Source organism: Peromyscus leucopus, chromosome 4 (genome assembly GCF_004664715.2).
Source record: "Peromyscus leucopus breed LL Stock chromosome 4, UCI_PerLeu_2.1, whole genome shotgun sequence".
NCBI lineage: Eukaryota > Metazoa > Chordata > Mammalia > Rodentia > Cricetidae > Peromyscus > Peromyscus leucopus.
In genome coordinates, this window is record NC_051066.1 from 150,552,190 (window position 1) to 150,570,329 (window position 18,140).

At 45.0% G+C, this 18,140-nt stretch overlaps 1 protein-coding gene across 4 annotated transcripts in view; it reads right to left on the bottom strand.

The window, feature by feature from the left end:
* Znfx1 (zinc finger NFX1-type containing 1) overlaps positions 1 to 18,140 on the bottom strand; it is a 49,893-nt gene that overhangs the window by 20,826 nt on the left and 10,927 nt on the right. For 3 of the 4 annotated variants that reach the window (XM_028868558.2, XM_028868561.2, XM_028868557.2), the window contains exons 2-6: positions 17,691 to 17,802; positions 12,534 to 14,339; positions 4,489 to 4,620; positions 2,610 to 2,758; positions 1,623 to 1,772 (exon numbers count right to left, since the gene is read on the bottom strand). In XM_028868558.2, the coding sequence (XP_028724391.1) occupies positions 1,623 to 1,772; positions 2,610 to 2,758; positions 4,489 to 4,620; positions 12,534 to 14,339; positions 17,691 to 17,778 (2,325 nt within the window). In that variant the 5' untranslated portion in view covers positions 17,779 to 17,802. The remainder of the gene's footprint in view (positions 1 to 1,622; positions 1,773 to 2,609; positions 2,759 to 4,488; positions 4,621 to 12,533; positions 14,340 to 17,690; positions 17,803 to 18,140) is intronic. The other variant, XM_028868562.2, reaches the window with a different exon arrangement.

Here is an 18,140-nt window from a genome sequence, read left to right on the forward strand (position 1 = left end):
GGGATGATCTGTATGTCCTGTGGGAGCCCCTCTTGGGTTCCTTGTGGCCTTACCCAGCAGGTCCGTATAGAGGATGATTAGGACCACGGGCCTGAGTGCAGGTGTTTGAGATGGTCTGCACTTGCCTGTGCTGGGGGATGGTCTGTATGTCAAGTTGTTCTGATTGATAAATAAATAAAACACTGATCGGCCGTGGCTAGGCAGGAAAGATAGGCGGGACTAACAGAGAGGAGAAATAAAAGGACAGAAAGGCAGAAGGAGACGCTGCAGCCGCCGCCATGACCAGAGACTGCCAGCTGCCGCCATGACAAGAAGCATGTGAAGGTGCCGGGAGCCACAAGCCACGTGGCAAGGTATAGATATATGGAATGGCAAGATATAGATTTATGGAAATGGATTAATTTAGGATAAAGGAACAGTTAGCAAGAAGCCTGCCACGGCCATACAGTTTGAAAGCAATATAAGTCTCTGTGTATATTTGGTTGGGTCTGAGCGGCTGTGGGACTGGCGGGTGACAAGGATTTGTCCTGACTGTGGGCGAGGCAGGAAGACTCCGGCTACAGGGTTTTGTTGTACATCATGGCTTTTCTCGAATGGTCAACAGCACCACTTAATGAATAACACAACCTGGGATATATGAGACTGTCTCAAAAAACAAGCAAATGGGCTGGAGAGATAGATAGCTCAGCAGTTAAGAGCACTGGTAGATTTTCCAGGGGGCCTGAGTTCAATTGCCAACATCCATGTGGTGCTCACAACTGTTTCTAACTCCAGTTCTAGGGGATAGTGCCTTCTTCTTGTGTCTGTGGGTACCAGGCACAAAAATGGTGCATAGATACACATGCAGGCAAAACACCCACACAGATAAAATTAAACTAAACAAAAACAAAGCACGTCTTTAACCACAGAACTTGACACAGAGGTAGTTGGATCTTTGTGAGTTTGAGATCAGCCTGGTCTACAGATTGAGACCCTATTTCAAACAAACAAAACAGTCTCAAATGGAAACTCCACAAACACTCGAGTTCTGAGGTTTACATATATTAACTTGTTTGTCTAAATAGTAATCCTCTAACAATAAAGTTGATTAGTAAAAAATTTCCATTTTTGTTGTTTTGTGGAGATAGCATTTTAAGGTGCATCCTTAGAACTCACTATGTTACTCTAGGCTGGCCTGGAGCCTGCAGTGATCCTGTCTCTGCTGCTGGGAGCTAGGCATATGCCACTGTATCTACTGAAACTACCACGTTTCTCTAAGTCAAATTTACAAGTGCTAGCTACTGTTTTCAGTGTGTGTGTGCCCGTGTGCTGGGGACCAATTGTGGGACCTTGCTCTCTTGTTCGTTAAGTCCTCTTCTACTAAGTAAACCCCCAAATTCCAATTTAATGTTACTCTCTTTTTGTAGCATATAAAATCAAGTAATGTGTCTAAAGCAAAGCCTATCCAGGTTCAAACCCAGCAGGTGGACTACAGAGCCTGGCTCCTGACCAGGACCCTCAACTGCTTCACATCACAAGAAACTCTTCACCAGCAGCATCAGACCTACAGACAAATAAGGCTCTGGGCCATAGCTTCTGTGGGAGCTGCCTCCACGTGCTGAGCATCCTCCTGGCAGCCCTACCTGCACAGGTCCATTCATGAGGCTGTCCCAGTGATGTGGTGAGATGTACTTCTCCAGGTGTTGTTCCCGAAGGACACCACGCATAGTGCACTCCAGGGTCTTGGCCCCTTCCTGAACTTCTTGCTCTGACTCTTTCATCTCTGTCACAATCTGCCAAGAACAGACAGAAAGAGGCAATGAAGAGACATTCTCTACCAAAGCTAGCCTCTCCCCTGAGAGAAAGTCAAGAAAGGAAAAGCAGGAATGAGTAATAAACAAACACCAGTCAACAAACCAGTTTCTCAAGTACATCGTGTGGTCTTGAAACCCACGGACTAATGGCTGTTCAATGGCTGACCAGGCAGTAAGCAAGGCAAGCAGAGGACACAGTGGAAAACAGGCCTGAGGCGCTCTGGCTCAGACTTCAAGCCTCCTTGATAACAAGACCTGGGATTTTTTTCTGCACTTGTTTAACAGACAGGCTTTTGCTACATTGCCCAGGCTGGTCACAAACTTCTGATTTAATCAATCCTTCTTGCCTCAGTTTCCCTAATAGCTGGGAATAAAGGTCTGTGCCACTGTACCCAGTTATGATTTTGATTGGGCATCCTGCTCAGATAAAAAGACTCTTTTCAAGCTGGGAATGACAGCATATATCTTTAATCCCAGCATTCTGGAGGCAGAGGCAGGTGTATCTCTGCATTTGAGGCCAGCCTGGTCTACAGAGTGAGTTCCAGGACAGCCAGGAGTACATGGAGAAAGCCTGTCTTGAAAAGCAAAGACACTTCACAGTGGGCTGTAGTGTGGGTGGTTTGGGGGAAGCAGACTGAAGGCCTGGTGGGGTAAGAGAGGAGCTTTTCCACCCTCTGACTTGAGCAACAAAAGACCCGCAGAATGAAATGCTAGAAGGAAGCTGGTCCTTCAGAGGGTTGAGAAGTCTGCCAGACGGTGGCTGCTAGGTCAGGCGGGTCGCTTGAGGCCCTCAGCTATTCCAGTGCTGGGACTTACACTCATGTAGGCCCTTCGCAGGTGCATGGGGAGGGTGCGGCGGAATTCCCGCTTGTTCCTCAGCTCCCTCAGGGTGAACTGCTTCAGGATCTCACTGTTGCTCCTTCCACCCACTCGCACAATGCTGGGCTTCTGACATCTGTAAATGCCTGTGAAGCAACATGCGGTATTGCAGGGCTGAGAAGAGCGAGGCTGACTTTGCTCAGATGAGAGTAAAGTGTGTCAAGGATCTTATCTCAATTGGTCCCTTAGTGAACAAAGCTGTGCTTATAGGATGTTTACCCCATTTTGTGTGAGAAGGCTACAAATAAAATGTAGGCTGCCAAGCAGAAAAATGCAGTGCTTAAGAGCAAGGCTAAGGCTTGAACAAACAAACAAACAACAACAGAGTAAGGCTGTGGACTTAGGACAAAGAGAGAGAGAGAGCTCTTGGCTCAACACTTAATGCTGTAGAGCCCAAGCGGACAGCAAGGCACTGAACTGGTGGCTGGTCTGTGTAAGAACTAGAGACAGTGGGTGGCAATGTCCCTGTGTGGTTACAATCTGGATAAGTAAAAGCCCATCTCTGCAGCTCCTAGCACATCCCAGCAGAAGCAAAAAGCCAAGACATGGGGCCCATCTATCCATGGGTTGGCTGCTTATATGATGGAGACTCAGCTTTAGATTGGCTTTCCTGTCTTACATCCTGGCTCATTAATCCACTTACTCCAACATCCATAGCTCTAACACTGAAAGACCTGCTGCTCTAAATACACAGAGAACCTGGGCTGACTGCTGGGCAGTCTCCAGGGGCTTATGTAGGTGGAAAAAACACAGAGAAATACAGAGCAGTGTTTCCACAAAAGGAAGAGTGCACACTTATTTATTCATTGGGGTAAATAGCACTAAGAAGATTTATTTTATCTTTATTTTATTTGTATATATGACTGTGTTGCCAGGGGCCCATGGAGGACAGAAGAGGGTGTCTAGTTCCCTGGAGTTGGTGTCACAGGTAGACTGAAAGGTGTTCAATGTGGGTGCTGGGAACTGAACTCAGGTCCTCCAGAAGAGCACCAGGTACTCTTAACCACTCTGCCATTTCTCCAGCCCCTAATGAGTATTTTTTGAGTGATTAATATGTTGTATAAATACAGTAAGACTCTTTCCAGCCTTTAATGTTTATAACCCATAGCATAGACAAAAATAAATAAATAAATAAAAAAATTACTGGGGCTGTAGAGATGGCTCATCAGTTAGGATCATTAGTTGTTCAGGACCTGGCTTTGATTTTCAGCACCAACACAGCAGCTCACAACCATCTATAACTCTAGTTTCAGGGTACTGGATATCTCTTTTAGTCTCTGACAGCACTAGGCATTCATGTGGTACACAGACATACATGCAGGCAAACACCCAAACACATAAATAAAAATAAACTAATCTTCAAAAAGTCAAAATTAAAGAAAAAGAAAAAGAAAACAGAGAAAGGGGATATAACTTGGGGGCAATGGGGCAAGTACACTTGAGACATGCCAGGCTTGAAGAATGAGTTGGCACAAGCTGGGCTAGATGTACTCAAGCTGAGGTAGGGAGGGCAAAAGGGGACAGCCAAGGGAGAAGAACTCAAGGACTGAAGGTGACTGGTGCCCCTAGGGTTGGGAAGCAGAAAGACAGACAGAGAGCTCAGGGCAGAGTGGGAAAGAAAGCCTTGCACGCCAGGGTAAGGACGGACTGTGGACAAAGACAAGAAAGCCACTGAAGTTGTTGACATTTTGTGTGTGCTCGCCTGCCTATCTGTGCACATGTGGTGCTGAGGATGGAGGCCAGGGCCTTGTGATGTACCTCTGGGCTGTATCTCCAGCCCCAGTAGAAAACAATTTTGCCAGGAGACATTTATTACCTTCTAGAAACTGGTCCAAAGCATGATTAGTATAACATACGACCAAGATGGGGAACTTCTGAGCACTAATTTGCCAAACAGACTCGTTGGTCAGAAGGGCTTGAACAATTTTTAGACCCACGTAAGTTTTGCCTAGAAAATAAGGAAAAGACAAGTTACAAAATGTAGATTTTTTTCAGTTTAATATTTTTATTAATTAACTTAAAAGGTAAACAACTGTGTATTTCAAATCTTTATTAAACATATTCATCTGCCAGGTGGTGATGGTACATGCCTTTAATCCCAGCACTCAGGAGGCAGAGGCAGGAGGATCTCTGTGAGTTTGAGGCCAGTCTGGGATACAGAGTGAGTTCCAGAAAAGGCGCCAAAGCTACACAGAGAAACCCTGTCTCGAAAAACCAAAAAAAAAAGAAAAAAAAATCTGAAATTTGCTTACATGGAGAAAAGACAGACACAGAATTTCAAATAACAGTCCACTATCTGCTTAAAAATGTTCTCATTAGCCAGATGTGTTGGCATTGACCTATAATCCCAATACTTGGAAGGTAAAGGCAGGATTGCTGTGAATTCAATATCAGCCTGAACTACATAGTGAGACTATCTTATAAAAAAAAAGAATTATTCCTCCTTCTTTCACGAGAATGAACTGGAAGACAAAAAGAGACTTTTATAATGCATAAAAGCTAGATGAGAAAAAGAAAAACAAAAACTTGTGGGTTTTTTTTTTAAAGGATTATTTATTTATTATGTATACAGTGTTCTGCCTGCATGTATGCCTGTGTGCCAGAAGAGGGCACCAGATCTCATTCTAGATGGTTGTGAGCCACCATGTGGTTGCTGGGAATTGAACTTAGGTCCTCTGGAAGAACAGCCAGTGCTCTTAACCTCTGAGCCATCTCTCCAGCCCCCTTGTATGTTTTTTTTTTTTTGAGCCAGGCCTCATGTAGCCCAGGGTAGCCCAGGAACTATGTAGCAGAAGATGACCTTCAATTCCTGGTCCTTCTGCCTCTACCCTTCAAGCGCTAGGATTACAGATTTGAACCACTACCTCTTGGTTATTTGGTGCTAGCTTCATGCATGCCAGCCATGCATACAACCTACCTAAGTTAATTCCACGCCCAGCCTAGATGAAAATTCGGATGTGCATTTCTTTCACTTTTAACTCTGATAATGGAGACAGAAGACACAAGTGCCATATTTCAGTTAGACAACTCACGCTCCAAGAAGCCCTGGTTTGTCTCCAAACTGACTCCAGAGCAGGCCTTCCCCTTCCCGCGGCCTCTCCTCACCGCAGTCCTGGGTTGCTGACTCCTGTTTGTGTGCCGCACACTTCACTGACTTACAAGATGGGGGCTGTATAGACAATGGCTGTCACCTCATCTTCCTGCCTTAGCTGGACCAGACTCTGCCTCCCTGTCATCACAGGATGCCAATCTCAAAATGTAGATCTTGTAAGAGGATTAATCAATTAATTAGACCAACTATTCATTTATGTAGAGACAGTATCTATGCTGCCCCGGCTAGTCTTCAATTCCTGAGCCCAAGTGCTTTTCCCGTCTCAGTCTCCCAAGTAGCTGAACTACAGTAGGTATACACTGGCTCATAAAGAATATTTTTAAAAATCCATTTGTTGTTGTTTTGAGGCTCCATCTCATTCCACAGTACTGGCTCAACTTTTTTGTTGTCATTCCCCCGTCCCCCCTTAACAGAGTTTCTGTGTGGAGCCCCGGCTGTCCTAGAATTCACTTTGTAGACCAGGCTGTCCTCAAACTCAGAGATCCATCTGCCTCTGCCTCCCAAATACTACTATTAAAGGCCTGTGTCACCACCAACTGGCATGGCTCAATAATCCTCCCCCCCCCACCCCCCACCCCCGCCCCCAGACAGGGTTTCTCTGTAGTTTTGGAGCCTGTCCTGGATCTCACTCTGTAGACCAGGCTGGCCTCGAACTCACAGAGATCCACCTGGCTCTGCCTCCTGAGTGCTGGGATTAAAGGTGTGGGCCACCACTGCCCGGCAGCTGGGAGCTAATATTAAAAACTTCTTTAAAAAACACATTGAGATGGTTTGAAATGTAAGCAGCACAGATGAGTCTAGTGAACAGTACTGGAGCCACAGGGTCTTACTGGAGTAATTCATGTTAAGATTCCTGTGTGACTGTCTAGACAGTGTCCCTAAGCCCATATACAGATAGTGCTCCTCTCCAGGGACCTCTTTTTTCCCTTTCTCTTTCTTTTTTTTTCTTAAGATTTATTTATGTATGTATACGAGTGCTCTGTCTTCCTATACATCTGTATGACAGAAAAGGGCATCAGGTCCCATTATAGATGGTTCTGAGCCACCATATGGGTACTGGGGATTGAACTCAGGTCCACTGGAAGAACAATCAGTGCTCTTAACTATTGAGCCATCTTTCCAGCCCCTCTTTTTCTTTTTTAAAAAGATACAAATAGCAACAAACTCTTTTCAGTGTTGCTTTTTTCATTAATGTGTCTGGGAGATAGTTCCCTGTCAATACATAGAGACATATACTACCTGCCTTTTAAGAATTGTTAGCCAGCTCCCTTTTTTTCCTTTTCCTTTCTCTTTTTAAAGACACGGTCTCATGGCTTACTATGTGGCTGAGGCTGACTCTGAATTCCTGATCTTCCTGCCACTGGGCCCTGAGTACAGAAATCAGAGGAGTATGCTGCCAACCCAGGCCCCTACTGACTGATGGCATCCATATTGTTCCCAATTGTATGTGTCAGGATCTCACCATATAGCCCTCACTGGCTTGGAACTTGCTATGTAGACCAGGCTGGCTTAAACTCAGAGATGTACCTGCTCCTGCCCCTACTGGGATAACAGATGTGTGTCACTATGCTTGGCTATTATGTGGCAACTTCTGCTTTGTGTGTATTGGTTTTGCCTGTATATATGTCTGTGTGAAGGTGTCGGATCACCTGGGACTGGAGTTACAGACAGTTGTGAGCTGCCATGCGGGCGCTGGGAATCAAACCAGGGTCCTCTGAAAGAACAGCCAGTGCTCTTAGCCCCTGTGGCAAATTCATTACATATGCTTTTTATAGACTGTGGTACACTTGGTCTGTGATAAGGGGAAAAACCCAAATACTTCATTAGACCCAATAAAGTTATTAGCAATTGGCCATAAATTACGTCTAAAGTTCTACACTGTGTCAGGCTGAAGTAGCCAATGTCCCTGAAAGCTCCAAGCTGAGAGGGCGACAGGAAAACCATGACAGCAGATGGCACAGGGAGCAACTGAGTCTTCTTTTGTTTTCTTCAACTAGTATGTACACGGTACTCTGCAGACACGGGACTCAGGAGACACAACAGGGAGAGAAACGGGATCCTATCTTCCTTGGCCTTCCACGCTAATGGAGGAAAAAGATGACGACCACATAAACCACTGTCAAATCCTGAGTATGGCCAAGGAGAAACTTGAAACCAGAAAACCATGGTGGATTCCTGACTCACAATGAGGCTGGGTAGCCCTCTTCAGGGAAGATAGACAAAGAAACAGGGTGCCTGTGTGGGCAGGCCACCCAATCTTATCAGTGAATGAATGAACGCCAGCGTCTTCCTCCCAGCAGGAGAGTTTAGATAAGTGGACAGCAGAGATGTGTGAGGCAGAAAAGAACTTGAAGTAGGGAATGGTGTTGCTGAGGCTGGGCAGACAAGTTAAGTCCTGGCTCTCTGCAGGCTTGTGACAGATAGGGAGACATCAGCAGGAAGGAGGCTCTTGGAAATTCAGTATTTAACACTTCCCCTCCATGCTTCCTTCCTTTCACAGGGATTTATGGTGATATTTTATTTATATTAAAATGTTATTTGTATGTTAATAAATAAAGTTGCCCAGGGGTCAGAGCTATTAGCAAGCCATAGGAAAGCAGGGCAGTGGTGGCGTACGCTTGTAATCCCAGCACTTGGTAGGCAAAGCTAGGTAGGTCTCTGTGTGTTCAGGGATACAGCCAGCATTGGATACACATGCCTTTAATCTCAATACCAACCATAGAAGACCTGGAGGTCTATACTGACAGGCCGTGACGAGGAGGTCATGTGGTTGGGTTTACAACCAATGAGAAGGCAGAACAGAAACACTATAAAAAGACAGACACACAGGAAGTAGCTCTGGTTCGGAGAGGTAGGACCACTGGAGGAGGAAGGGTGAGGTTTTAGCTCTTAGCTCTGACCTCTTGGCTTTCTTCTTTGCATTGGTTCTGTGTTTCTTATTTAATAAGACGGTTGGTTACATCTACAGGGATTTTTCATTCCTAAACAGCCCCCTCTGTGTGTCTGTACGAGTTGGTATGTTCTCTGGGTCTGAAAGGATTACTAAGGTGGAGCTCAAGTGCTCTCACTCAGTGACGATGGGAGGAAACACTGCTGGGGCACGTGTGTTTCAGACAGCGCCCCAGTCACTGAGAAAGAGCACCAGAGACTGCAGAGAAGGAACATGGACAAGACCACGGGTGCAGATGCAAATAGCTGGGAAATTAAAGACAGGAGCTTTGATATTCTTTGTTTGGTTTTTTTTTTTTCAAGACACGGTTTCTCTATGTAGCCCTGGCTGTCCTGGAACTCACTTGGTAGCACAGGCTGGCCTTGGACTCACAGAGATCCTCCTGCCTCTGCCTCCCAAGTGCTTAAAGGTGTGCATCACGGGCTGGAGAAATGGCTTAGAGGTTAAGAGCGCCGACTGCTCTTCCAGAGGTCCTGAGTTCAATTCCCAGCAACCACATGGTGGCTCACAACCATCTGTAATAAGGTCTGGTACCCTCTTCTGGTCATACGTACATGCTGTATACATAATAAATAAATAAATCTTTAAAAAAAAAAAAGGTGTGCATCACTACCACCTAGCTCTTTTTTTTTTTTTTTTTTTTTTTTTTTTTTTTTTTTTTTTTTTTTTTTAACATTCCTACTGGCCATATTTATTGTCCTCTAGTGACATCAGGTGATTCCATCACTTTCCCCAGCATGGGCTTCCTGGGCCAATTTTCATTCTGTTTTTCTTCCTGTGGGGACTAGCAGTTGAGATAGGGTCTTGGTGTGTAGCCCTGCCTGGCCTGGACTCACTGTAGAGAAGGCTGGCTTTGGACTTGCAGCAATCCTCCTGCTTCTGCCTTTCCATCTTTTTGGTTTTTAAGACAGGGTTTTGCTCAATAGCCTAAGCTGGATGAGAATTCATCACATAGTCAGGTTCACCTCAAGCTCTAGGCAACTCTTACCTCATCTTCCTGAATGCTGAGATTTACAGCTGTAAGTCACTACTTCTGTTATGACTTATTTCTCTTGCCCCACAGCCCTTTTTGAGACAGAGTCTCACTGTATACAGTCTTGGCTGGCCTTGAACTCAAAGAGAGTTACCTGCCTTTGCTTTCCAAGTGCTGGGATTAAAGGCATGTGCTACCGTGCTTAGCTTTTCTTAAAAAAATTCTTTTATTCATTCCCCCGCTCCCCCACTCAAGACAGGGTTTCTCTGTGTAACAGTTCTAGCTGTCTTGGAATTTACTTCATAGACCATGCTGGCCTAGAACTCACAGAGATCCACCTGCCTCTGCCTCCTGAGTGTTGGGATTAAAGGCATGCACTACCACTGCCTGGCTCCTTTATTCATTTTTAAAGGTTTATATTTATTTATGTGTGTCTGTGTGCAGGCATTATATGAATGTGCAGTTGACCTCAGAGGCCAAAAGAGGGCATTGGGTCCTCTGGAACTCAAGTTATAGGCAGTTGTGAGCCACTCTTAATTTACTTCTGAACTGAAGGATACAAATTAATCATTGTGATTGTGCTGACAGAGAACAGTGTGACAATGTCTTCCCTGTTAACACTGTGAAAAGGAACTGGAAGGAGGGTGAGCACTTGTGTGAATGGGAACTGGAGGGACGGCTGGGCTGTGGTGAGCACTTGTTGCTCTGGCAGAGGACCTGGGTTCAGTTCCTAGCACTGAGATGACAGATCACCATCTGTAACTCCAGTTTCAAAGGATCTAATGCCCTCTTTTGGTCCCTGTAGGCATATGATACATTTAAATGCAGGCAAAACACTCAAACACATTTAAAAAATTCTTAGCCAGGCATGGTTGCACATGCTTTTAATCCCAACACCCTGGAAGCAGAAGCAGGTGGATCTCTGTGAGTCTGAGGCCAGCCTGGTCTACATTGTGAGTTCCAAGGCAATCAAGGCAATATAGTGAGTTTCTGTCTTAAATGACAAAAGCCAAAGAAGAAGAACAACAACAACATATATAAAATCACAAATGGGTATTATTCTTGACACACTATAGATGTCTTTTCTGGACACACAGAGTGGAACTTGTCAAGCAGCTTGTGATCTGCTGATACACTCAAACAGTAACAGGGAAACCCCTCCTGTTAGGAGAACACAGTGACTGCAGAACAGAGGTACACAGCAGGAAAGCTGCCCCCAAGGGCAAGGCTGTGTGAGAAGACTCCTAGGCCAGTCCCTGGAAGGACACAGAGGAAAACTGTTTATGTCATTTGCTTAAGGAAGGACTGGGGTGGTGGAGGCAGGGACTTTTAAAAATGTGAACTGTTATTTCTTAAAAGTAAAATTAATGAGCCAAAAAACTTAACATCTCAGATGAACAAAACCTGGTATCATGTAGCTTGGCCTGAAAAGACTGATACCACTCAGAATTCACACCGGAAAGAAAGTGCTCAAAGATGAATACCTCCTCTTCCCTTCCTCTTTCATTCTGCACATGGTTTCATCATAGCAGCATTTCTTATTAGAAAGAAACAACTTTCTGCTGGGCCTTTAATCCTAGCACTCGGGAGGCAGAGGCTGGCGGATCTCTGTGATTTCGAGGCCAGCCTGGTCTACAGAGTGAGTTCCAGGACAGCCAGGACTACACAGAGAAACCCTGTCTTGAAAAACCAAAAAAGAAAGAAAGAGACAAACAAACAACTTTCTATTCTACTTCACGAATTTTCTGTTTTGGGGCAGGGATGTAGCTCCAGCTGGCCTTGAACCTTGTCATGACGAAAAGCCATAAAATCCTGATCCTCTTGCTTTTACCTCCCAAGTGCTGGGATTACCAGGCTCACTTCATGAGCTTTTTGTTTGTTTGTTTTGTTTTGTTTTGGAAACAGCCCTGTCTGGGAACTCACTATGTAGACCAGGTTCACAGAGATCACCTGTTTCTGCCTCCTGAGTGTTGGGATTAAAGTTGTGAGCTATCACACCTGGCCTCATTTTTTTTTTTTTTAAATCATGAATTGCCCTTTCTTCATTATTACTTTAAAAACCTGTTTCTGCTTCCTTGGCTAGTTTTGCACATGTTTTTGGGATGTCAATTTAGCAGTCTTTGCATATCCAGTAGCATAAATATGCTCAAAGTATGTTACATATATGTCAATGTATACAAGCATGGTCTTGTGTTTGTTGTTAAATAAAAATGTACACGTAAACACAGGACTACAGATACAGGTCAAATGCATGGCTAACCACAGCTACTACACCAGAGCAGGATGAGAGCGCATGTGGGGAGTCATGTGTGAGTGCAGCAGAGAGAGGAGCCAGGAGTCTCCATGCAGGCTGCCTAAGTTCAAGTCCCAGTTCCAGGTCTGCTCACCTGTGTGAGCTTCAAAACACCCTACCTCTTAAATAAAAGGTAGTTTAACCTTTCTTTGACTTAGTTTTTCCATTTGTGAGTTGATTTTACTTACCCAGTAGGGCTGTGGTGACGATACAATGAGCTAACATATGTAAAGCAGGACAAATGGTGCTTGGCACATCATGCTATGATTATAGATTCAAAAGTACTTAATTTAAAACAGTAGAAAGCTGACAAACATTTGGAAGAGAAGATGTACCTCTCTTTGCCCCCAGCAGTCTTCCTGTGATCTGGAAACGTTGATCCATCACTATACTTGCCTATGGTCTCCACTGGGAATCACTGTGAGTGGCTACATCATGAACCATAGTCATTGCACTTCAGGGAAATATTTCTAAATGAGGCATTCTAGAAACCTAGAGCAAAATCTCCCTTGCCTGAACTGAGAGTCTCTTACCTGTTCCAGGAGGCCCTTGAATGATGGCCAACTCCCTTGTGAGAGCAAACTGTAAGGCTTCCATCTGGGAGTCATCAAGCTTCAAGGACTCTTTTGAGGGCCACTGGCTGAAGTCCAAGACGTTAATTCTAGAACGTCGCAAGACCTCGGCACCCCTCAGACACTTCCCAATGGCTGAGCGGTTCTCTATTAGGGGGGTGAAATCATATCTGCCACCCACTAGCAAGTACCTTGGCTCCTTTACATAGGAGTCACACTCCACAATGTTCCTCTGGAAGGGGACATCTTCCTCCTGGACCTCCTGTAGTCCTTCTAGGACATGTCTGTAAGCCTCAAAGTAGGCCGTTGTCTCTACCATGAGGAACGAGTCAGAGGGCTGGACATCTGCGAGCAGCTGCTGGCTCTGCTCATTGAAACACAGCTGGACAATTCCTCGGCAGAGATCTTCGTGCTCCCGGTTTGAAACAGTGGCAAAAAGAAACGTCTCAAAGTTGTCCTTGGACATGCACACTAATGACCCATACAGCAGCCGCTTGGAATTCTGCCAACGAACAAACTTCAGTGGTTTTGTGTCAAACTGCACTTTATACACAATGCCTGATGCTGAGCACATGGGGGTAATAATCCTGGCATCAAAGTAGATTCGGATGTCATCAAACTTCCTCTTCCTCAGACACTGGTCCTCAAAGCTTTGTAGAAGCTCCAAAATGCCTTCTCGAAGGGGCCTGACAAAATCCTCTCGCAGGAGGCGGAAGTGAGTGTCTAGGTAGACAGCAGTGCTCTCGTATTTCCCAGAAATGATGTTGGGGCGGAGGAAGGGCCTCTCGTCCAAGTGCACTTCATTGTAGGTGGGGTAGATGGGTATGGCCCGGTAACTTACAACCTGGTCTTCTGCCTCAGAACGCACCAGAGTATAGGTGTCCACTTTCAAAGTGCCCTCTCGCCTCTTTTCCTGCAGATGTTCAATGATGGTCTGCACCTTTTCCAGATTCTTCTCTGTCTCCTCTTCTATGTCAACCCCAGAGGCCCTCAAAGCATTAAGAGAAGCTGGCAGGAGAGAGATAAGCATGGAAGTTTCCTGCACAGAGCTGGCGGGGAAGACGCTGACAAGGTCCTGGAGGAGGGAGACGATATTGCTTATGTGTTCTGGATACTGGTTTCGAATTTCAGGGATTGGCTCAGTAATCATTCCCACCACATAAGCTGGCAGGCAGACTCTGAGGAACTTAGAGTTGTTCAAGATGCCCAGCACATGCAGGATGCTCTGACGGTCTATTCTGGAGCTGCAGGCCTTTCGGAGAACCTGGCAGATCAGCTGAAGGAAGCTGGGTTTCATGGAAGAATGAGAAAGCAGCTCCTTGAGCCCTACACTTGTGGCAAGTGTGATGGCCACTTCAGAGGGCTCTTTCTGCAGGAGACTCTCCAAAAACTTGTAGCCCAGTCTCTTCGTCTGCTGTGGCTGCTCTGTTGGCTTCTGGTGTGGGGTCCGCCACTGCTGGAAGTTGTCACTGGACCATGGCGGTCTGTGGTTCCTGCCCTCCTGGTTGTCATTTCTCCTCCTGGTATCATTCTGGCTTTGTCTCTGGTCTCGAGCTTCATCACTGGTATACCCCTCCTGGTTTCTTCTTCCCTGATGTGGGTTCCTGCCCATAGCCCTAAATCTCTCTTCCCTCTGCCGGAAAGGAACAGGATGGTTGCTGGCCCTAGGATGCCTTCCAGCATAGTTGGTTCCGCCTCGGAGTACACTGGCTGCTGGGTTACTGGTTTGATTTCTAGCTCTTGGTGGTACTTCTCCATCTGCAGGACCTAAACACAATGGAGACATTGGGTGAGCACAAAGTCAAGGAGGGAGGAAGTCCAGTAAGACAATAACTAACACACTGTCACCCTCCAAAACAAACAAGCAGCTGGGATTTGCTTGGAGAGATTCAGAAGGTTTCTTGGTAAGGGCTGAGAGAGGGATGGTTCAGTGGTTAAGAGCACACATTGTTCTTCCCAAGTTCAGTTCCCAGCACCCACACCGAGAGGTCCAAAATGCTGTCAACTTCAGCTCCATGGGGATTCCATGCCTCTGGCTTTTGAAAACACCTGCATACATCTACACATAATACAGTCAGACAAAGAGACGGACAGACTCTGTGTGTATATAATTAAAAAATATTGAAAGTCTTTGCTGTTGTTTTCTGAGACAGGATCTCACTATGTAGCCCTGGCTGTTCTGGAACTCACTATACAGACCAGGCTGGCCTCAAACTCACCTGCCTCTGCCTCCCAAGTGCTGGGATTAAAGTTGTGCACCACTACACCCAGCTTAATCCTTTTTCTTTTAAGTTTCTTGTCAAATTGTGTGATAAATAAAAGAACTACAGAGCTACAGGTGTGGTGGCTCATATCATATCTGTTATTTTCAGAGACTAAGGCAGGAGAATCATGAGTTCAAGATCAACTTGGACAACGTTGTTTCTTAGAAGCTAGTTTGAGCTACATAGCAAGACTCTGGTGGGGGCTATGGGATATAAGCAATGGTAGTGCACTGACCTTAAATGCATGAAGCCTTGAGTTCTATGCCAATGCTACAAGAAAAGACGACTGCTATTGCTGTATAGATTATGAAAATACTATTTTCCTGAAAGAAACAAGAGAAACTGAAAGAGCCCTGCCGAGTGCCTGGTATCTATTAGATAGTGAACACCTGAAGTATCTTATTTTGTGCCCCAGCTGAGGCCTAACTTTCAGAGGGTTCTAGTCTCTGGCCAGTACAAACAAAACAAGTCAGAACACAACTGTCAGAGAGCAGCTTAGTTTGACCACTTCCTCACTGTAGAACCTTGTGTAATTTCTCCGGTTCTCAGCATCTGGCTGCTATAGAGAAAGTGTTTTTGTTTGTTTGTTTTTAAAAATTTATTTATTTATTATGTATACAGAAGTGGGCACCAGATCTCATTACAGATGGTTGTGAGTCACCATGTGGGTGCTGGGAATTGAACTCAGGACCTCTGGAAGAGCATTCAGTGCTCTTAACCTCTGAGCCATCTCTCCAGCCCCTGAGAAACTGTTTATACAATGTCAGGTAAGGTCTGGAATGATGGCTCAGTGGTTAAGAGTACTGGCTGCTCTTCCTAAGGACCTCAGCTCAATTCCCAGCACCCATATGGCAGCTCACAACCATCTGTAACTCCAGTTCTAGAAGATCTGGCACCGTCACATACATGCAGGCAAAACACCAATGTACATAAAAATAAATAAATCTAAAAATAAACAAAAGTAATTTTAAAATGTCAGGTGAATATTGCCAATGTGTACCTCCATGTTTCATGTAGACATAAACATGGGAAATTTATTTTAACACATGTAAAAACTATAAAATGCTTGGTGCTATTTTAGGACTATCCTGTGATTTCTGCGGTCACTCTGAACAAGTGGAATAAAACTGTGAAGGAAACACTACCTGACCTTTGCCCAGCAACAGGAAATGCAACTTGAATAGGACAGAGGAAGGCAGCACTTCCTTTTCCAACATGTTTTTAGTTTTATTTTTGTGGCTAACTGACAGATTGTGGAGAAAATTAAGCATGCACATCCAGTTTCCTCACAAGGAAAAGGAAACTTAAACTTTGATTCAGAAAACTGAAAAGCGAAACTCCAGTCATGTGTCATCAGCCACAGCCTCCCCTCCCCTCCCCCACTCTATTGCCCTCCTCACAAAGGAAGCCTGAGGGGAGGATGGTGCCCCACAGCACCCTGGGAGCCAGCACCCTGTGCAGTGGGCTGCCCTTGCTAGGCACATTCACAGCCACTTTCCTTTCCTCTAAGACTGACTCCAGATCTGATTTACCTTAGCAGAGTGGTGTGGAGTTTTACAAAACATTGGCTCTGCACAATTTGACAATAAGCTAGGAAAGTTACAAATATATGTAATACTTAAGAAGATGGACTATCTCACATCAGATGCAAAATACACTTAGGTATTTTTTTGTTTTTTGATACAGGGTCTCAGTGTGTAATCTTGCCTGGCCTGGAATTCACTACATAGACTAGGCTGGCTTAAAACTCACAGAATTTGTTGCCTCTGCCTCCCTGCTGCTGAGATTAAAGAGGTGTGCCACCATATCTGGCCAGGTCCTTTTTTTTTTTTTTTTCTGAAACAGGGTCTAACCCTGTAAACCAAGCTGGCCTCTAAATTTTTAAAAATATATTATTATTTTATGTACATGAATGTTTTGGCTCATGTAAATCTATACGTGCATTAATTCTCATAAAAATGTTAATATTTTGGATTTGATGAAGTCAAGGAATTAGAGCACTACATTTTATTAAATTAATTTTTTTTTCAAGGTCAGTGAGATGGCTCAGTAGATAAGGGCACTTGCTACTAACCCTGAAAATCTGAGTTCAGTCCTCAAGACCCACACAGTAGAAGGAAAAAAACTTTTATGAGATATCCTCTGATTTCCACAGGCACAAACACACACACATAAATAAATAAATGAATGTCATAAAAATAAATGTTACTGGTTATCTTTTAAATTTCCTAATGATGCTATTAGAGATTACAAAGTAGTTTTTAGCTGTCCCAAGTTTCTATTGGATAGCCCTGCTGCAAACCAGGAATCATTTTGATTTTCCCATCCAATCACTTTTCTAACAGTGCCAGGGACCAAACAAGAGCATTCTGCATGGTAGGAGTTTCGGCAAGCCCTCTACCACGAGCTACAGCCCTCAGTCCTGGTTTCGTCCTGGTTTCTGAGACAGTTTCACTATGGAACTCCGGGTGGCTTTTATGTCACTGTTCAGCTGGCCTCAAACTCTCAACCCTCCTGCCTCCTCCATTGCTGGCACACAGGCCGCCCATCAGAACCCACCCCCAGCTCTCCTCCGCAGGCTGTTTCTCGGTCATTCACGCTGCAGCTAAGGAGGTCTTTTTTCTGTTTTTGGTTTTTGAAGACAGGGTTTCTCTGTGTAGCCCTGCCTGTTCTGAAACTCACTCTGTAGACCAAGGCTGGCCTTGAACTCAGAGATCAGCCTGTCTCTGTCTCCTGAGTGCGAGGATTAAAGGTGTGCGCCACCAATGCCTGGAAAGGAGATCCTTCTTAATTGAAAAACATAAGCCATCCCCAGGTGGGCTTCTCATTTTCACTGGGTAGAAACCCTGCTTACCTCTGTGGTTGGTAGGGGGATTCCTGGGCCTGGCCTCCAGTTGTGGCCTTCTGTCTTCCATGTCTGAGCTCCAGGAATTCTTCCACATTCACCTGACTTAAGTTATCTGTAACTGCACAGGCTGAGAGTTACCGGTGCCCCTCAAACACAGCAAACACCCAAACACCGTAAGCCAGCTTTTCTGCCTTTACAGGTTAGTGATTTATTAACTAAGAAGATAGTAAGTGCAGATTTAATCATTGGGCACAAGCACTCAACCTGGTGGATTTCCAACGATGATATAAACTAAGTTCACAATTTAGGCAATTCCAAGAGATCCAACTGCCCATTCCTGGACCTGGTTGGGGACAGAGTGTCATTAACTCCCAAACTACTGTTTGGTTTGCCTTCAGCCAAGTTACTTAATCCATTGCTTAGGTTTCGTTTCCTTTCTTACCAAATGATTATTAG